The following is a 5,974-nucleotide window of genomic DNA, read 5'->3' on the forward strand; positions in this document are numbered from 1 at the left end:
GCCATTCCAAGCCTGCTCTACCCACACACCTCCACAGTTCAACCGGAATTTCGTCTGGCCCGGTAGCTCTGCCCCTTCTCATCTTACGCATTGCCTCCATGACTTCATCGATCTCAATGTCCCTACAATTACTTACTTCATGGTGACTGTCGGCATTCCTCGATTCCCCAAGTATAATATCCTGATCCCCTTCTTCACTTAGAAGTTTATGAAAGTAGGTCTGCCACCTCCTCTTAATCTGGTCATCTCCCATCAAAACTTTGCCGTCATCATCTTTTATGCACCTCACTTGGTCCAGATCCCGAGTTGTCCTCTCTCTCGCCTTAGCGAGTCGGAATAACTTCTTCTCCCCACCTTTGTTCCTTAGTTCCTCATACAGACGAGCAAAAGCTGTCGTCTTAGCCTCCGTCACTGCCATCTTCGCCTCCTTCCTAGCTACCTTATACCTTTGACTGTTCTCTCTCTTCTCCTCATCGTTATTGCTCCCTACTAACCGCAGGTAAGCCGCCTTCTTTGCTTCCACTTTACCTTGGACAACTGCATTCCACCACCAATCTCCTTTGTGGCCACCATTGTGGCCCGTAGATATCTCTAACACCTCTCTCGCCGCCTTTCTTATACAGTCCGCCGTCGTCGACCACATTGTGTTTGCGTCCCCACTACTTCTCCAAGCTCTCATTGCTGATAACCTTCCTTCCAACTCCTTAGCTTTATCCTTAGTTAAGGCGCCCCACCTAATCCTGGGGCGTCCTTGTACTGACCTCTTCTTCCTCTTAATCCTAATACAAATGTCCATCACCAAAAGCCTATGCTGCATTGAGAGGGTCTCACCTGGGATAACCTTGCAGTCCTTGCACAACCTTTTGTCGCATCTCCTGAGGAGGAGATAGTCAATCTGAGTATTCGCCACCGAACTTTGGTAAGTAACCAAATGTTCATCCCGCTTCGTAAAACTCGAGTTCGCAATGACTAGATCGAAAGCCTTGGCAAAGTCCAACAGCGCAATGCCCCCTCCGTTCCGCTCTCCGAAACCAAAGCCGCCATGCACCTCAGTGTACCCACCTGCAGTTGACCCAATATGACCATTGAAATCTCCTCCTATGAATAACCTCTTAGAAGGCGGTATACTACGAACAATCTCATCCAACCCCTCCCAAAAGCGCCTCTTAATATCCTCATCCAACTAATCATATACGTATTCTAAATTTTTTGAGTCCTATAGTTTTATTCACAAAAAAACTGAAAATCAGTCAAAGAAGCATTGACAGTCGATGCAACATGTTACTATATCAAATAATTCTTCACAAAACGGAAAAATAGGAGAAGAGAAAAAAAAAGAAAAAAAAAAGGGGGCAAAAGCGACAAAAAGGTTTTACATTAGTCCTCGCAAGTCCGTTGGCGGCAGAAGAAAAAAGGGTGAAAATGGGGAAGAACGGGAAGAAGCGAGGCCACCAACAGAACCGCAGAGAAAGAGATAGAGCTTACTATCTTGAAGAGGAAGAGCAAGAATACCCAGCTGCCCTACCTACTGAGTTTCCTGAAGCAGAAGAAGAACAAGAAGATGAAAACCCAGAAATTGAAAAAGAGAGTCAAGATGATCTCATCCCTTCAAAGTTTTCTCTATACCAACAATCTGTGCAGGCACGAAACGCCCATTGTCAAAGTCTCCTCTTTTTCCTGCGTACTATATTAGTAGCAGTAATTTATGGTAGCTAATTGGATAAAGTGGAGTAATCTTATTGTATCTGTGCAGTCACCAAAAGGGGACATAAGTTATCTGCAGAAATTCTTCTTGATGTACGTAGGTGGGAGGGTGCCTCTCCATTTCCAGGAAGATTTCTGCGGCACTGCTCTTTTGAGGTACACACTTCAATTGCCATGTATACTATTTACTTAGTAAAGTGCTTTAATTAAGTGGTGTATTTGGGCCATTGCAAAATTAGCTCCAGGATGGGTATGTATAACTATTAGTGGTCATCAATATAAGGTCCTTAGGGGATTTGATTTCATTTAGATATTTGAGCAATTATGCTGCTGCAAGTGCCAGGTAGTGCTTGGTGGCTGCTGTCCAGTAGTTTGTTATATTTTAGGCCTAGCAATTGAGGTGATGGAGCAGCCGAAGACCGTCATTTTAGCTTATCTCTTTTTAATTAGTTCTTCTACGTACCTGATATGTTTCATAATACTCGGTTTGCTTTTGGCGTGGCAATTTCTGAATGTTGCCTTGTTCAAATGGAGTAAACCTTCACCTATCGAAAACATATCTTACCATAAAATTTGAATTTGAAACTTTTGGTATTAAGGATGTTGATAGACTACATTTGCCTACTGATTATGGTTCTGGACAAAGAGTATTCTTTTTTTGCAGTTGTTATTTCTTTCAAACTTTAGAGTTAAGATTTCTCCTCAAGTTGTATCTCAGATTGGCCTCGATGCTGAACTATTGATAGTTCTATACTTATTAGCCATACTTGTCACAAACCTTTGGTTGGTTGAGGCTCAGCCTTTGGCACTCCTGGCCTCTACTGACTAAACGTGTAGTTTAGTGGGATCGACTACTAGAATTAATTGATGCATAGTCTCGGCGCATTCCGTTTGCAAGTTTGTAAGCTAACTCAACTGTGTTCTTTTTTTTCAACACTTATCTGATGCTGATTGATTAATGCATAGTTTCACCAATCAAAAAAAGATTACTGCATAGTTTCAACTCATTCCCTTTGCAATTTCATTAGCTAACTCAACCATTGTTTTGTATCATCACCTATCCTGATACATTTTGGCAGTACTGAATGGCTCCGTAATGATACTAGACGCACGGCTATAGGATTAGATTTGGACGTTGAGGCACTTGATTGGTGCACCGAGAACAATGTGAACAAAGTTGGTGCTGATGTCTCTTCCAGAATATTCCTATTTCATGGTAATGTGTTGCAACCTCTTGAGGCCAAATTGGTTAATGCCGCTACTCAAAATCTCATCCAAAACATAACATTAGGAGATAGTGAAGATGGTTCTCCTGATCACAAATTGATGAAGGATTTTCAGTTTCCTGCAAGAGATATAGTTTGTGCTTTTAACTACAGTTGTTGTTGCCTTCATACTCGCCAAGAACTAGTTTCATACTTCAAACATGCCCTAAGTGCTCTGAATAAGAAGGGTGGTATATTTGTGATGGATCTGTACGGAGGCACATCAGCAGAGCAAGAGCTGAGGATGCAGAGAAGATTTCCTAACTTCACAGTATGTATATCCAAACTAAAAGAGATCCTTCGTCTTCTATAATTGAATTACGTGTACTAGAATCTGGATCTTTCTTACCATATTCTTAGTTCTTCAATTTCAGCATATAATTTCTTTGTTGTCGCTTCCTTTTCAGGACTATTTGGAACACTGCTATAATGAAAAAATTGCAATGTGGACATGACAATTCTGGGATGCTGATACTCTTTTATGCATTTTCGTCATTGTAGTTGGGATGTACCTGCTTATTTCACCGTTTAAGTCTTTAAAAATCCGTTTATTTGAAGACACATTTTAGTCAAATCGGTAACAGAGTCAACATTCCAAAAAGAAAACGCCCTTCTACAATCTATCATCCTCTTACTCTCTTGCCTTACCTTTCCTCTAAATTTTACAACTTCTTCAATTAACACTAGCCATGCAAAACTTATTTCTACGTTCTTAATAGAGGAATAATTATAAAACACGTATAACCTTTCCTGTAAAGGAAATTTAGTATCATAATCTTTACAGGGAAAATGAATTTGTATAATATTAGTTGGGCTGTAAATTATACTTTAGTTTAAGGTAAAGACCATATATTAAATAAAAGAGTTATATCTTAGCTACTTTGTATTGGAGCCCATCTAACAAAAACTTTATGTTACAATTCTTTAATGTCCCCATTATGTCAAATAATTCTTCAGTGACATGACAGACAAGAACAAGATAATGTGAAGTAAGTTTTTATCAAGAAAATTAGGTCTTGTTAAGGGGATGATTATGTGGTTGATAAAATGGCACACAACTTAGGCTCCAAGATGGTGACTTTTATCATGTATATCTAAATATATGTTGGTATATATAGACAGATTATAGTGGAACTTATGGAAGGATTCTATGTCATTGATTGAGTATTCAGCTTGAGCATTTTCTCTTTTTCCCTTTTGGGTACAGGGGTAAGAGCCATCAGAAGGCTGGAAAAACTGTTAATTCTGTTTGATTTGCTTAGGCTGTTTTTGCTATTAGCTGAAGTGGCTTGTTAGAAATTCGACTTAGTGATTAGACAAAAATGAACCTAAAATCCCAGAACTTGGACAAAAATGCATAGAGCTGTGTTAATACAGATGTCTTGATAATCTTCTAAACATATTCCTATGCGTTGTATCTTAGTGACAAAACTGTTATTATCTCCTGTCATCTTATCTCACAGCTGAATTCACCGCGGCAGACATCGTACCTTAGTTCATGTTACCATGGTTGTGTTTCAATTTACATCAAAATGCTCTAAATGTCTTGCTGCTTGTTGACAACCGGCCTAGTATATAAATTGCAAGGAGGCTTTTGTAGCGAAATGCTAGGTTTAAGTTTCTTTTTGGCATACTTTGATATGTATGGAGCATCTGGATGAATGATATTACTCAGAAAATTGAGGTGGTAAGCCATAAACCTGGCCTGAGGGCTTGACATCCTATGTAATAATTCTGCTATTTGTAAAAATTGTTACTTCCAAACAACTTGTGGGTCAAAGAAGAAAAAAAATAATCTTGGAACATTGTCTTTACTCTGTTTGTTAAATGACTGAATTGTAAAGTCTGCCATCTGTTTCACAGTATGTTTGGGAGCAAGCTGAATTCGACATCATTAAACGGAAAACGAGGATCAGCCTCCATTTTAATATGCACAAACCCAAAAGGAAAATTCGCCATGCATTTTCCTATAGCTGGAGACTGTAAGTCACTTCCCCCCTCCATTGTATAGAAATGGTTACTTCCTCATTCTATTATGGCAGTTGTACTTTTTCTATCGCTGCTGTTCATCTAATACCATGAGATGTGTTTCTTGTTTTTTCTTGTGTATAGGTGGTCATTGCCTGAGATCAAAGACTGTTTGGAAGAGGCTGGATTTCAGTCGGTCCACTTCTGGATCCGACATATGCCTGACAGTGAAGAAATTAAAAGCACATATGGGCTTACTGCTGGACGAGACATAAAGTATGAAGAGGTTACAAGTTTTCAACAACAAGATTCATGGAACGCTTACATTGTAGGTGTTGCTTAGCTTTCTATCTCTGCCTTGTTTTCATGAAAGTCTTCCTAGGTAACAAGTTATTTTGTCGTTTCTTGGGTATCTATATCATAACATATGAAGCAATTAGCAGGTTGACACAGAAGTTGCTTGAAAACAAGACACCAAACTATGTATGATGTATTTTAAATTTGTTGTGTTCTTTGGATACATTTTAATGCACAAAAAAAGTTGTACCCTCATCTATAAGTTTTATAATCTCCTTAGAATTATAAAGACTTAAACTTATACTCAGATAATTAGATAGTGAGGCCCCAACATCATAGGGGAGCAAGTGCATGCATGATTTTAAAAGTAATTGAAGGCTTCTTTGAGAGACAGGAATAACAGTGATTGGGTAGGAGGTGCCCATATTCACTCCATATATTCTTTGTTGATTAACTTGATTCCAGAATGATGAACTAGGTCAAGCTAAATTTTTAAAGTTTGGTTTTGATTCTCAGATGACTTGACTGTCTATTCGGACAGGAAATCGTATACCATTGAATAGAGGGTACTTCGCCTCTATAAAGGATAAAAATGCATTGTAATATACTAACGCACGTTAATAATGACACATGATAGTTTAAATATTTATTTATATAAAGGAACAATAAAATTTAATTAATGAAAGAAATTTTATATATAATATACTACAACAATCATCTAAATACCAAAAAATATTGTT

General features: G+C 38.5%; 1 protein-coding gene across 1 annotated transcript; it reads left to right on the forward strand.

Moving 5' to 3' along the window:
- The first annotated feature begins 1,357 nt into the window (after positions 1 to 1,357).
- Positions 1,358 to 5,489, forward strand: LOC104235978 (uncharacterized). The gene is made up of 5 exons (XM_009789814.2): positions 1,358 to 1,641; positions 1,754 to 1,860; positions 2,784 to 3,240; positions 4,833 to 4,951; positions 5,082 to 5,489. The coding sequence occupies exons 1-5, from the start codon at positions 1,423 to 1,425 to the stop codon at positions 5,278 to 5,280; spliced, it is 1,101 nt and encodes a 366-aa protein (XP_009788116.1). The 5' UTR covers positions 1,358 to 1,422; the 3' UTR covers positions 5,281 to 5,489.
- Positions 5,490 to 5,974: the final 485 nt, after the last annotated feature.

The sequence above is a fragment of the Nicotiana sylvestris genome, chromosome 6 (genome assembly GCF_000393655.2).
Source record: "Nicotiana sylvestris chromosome 6, ASM39365v2, whole genome shotgun sequence".
Classification (NCBI taxonomy): Eukaryota; Viridiplantae; Streptophyta; class Magnoliopsida; order Solanales; family Solanaceae; genus Nicotiana; species Nicotiana sylvestris.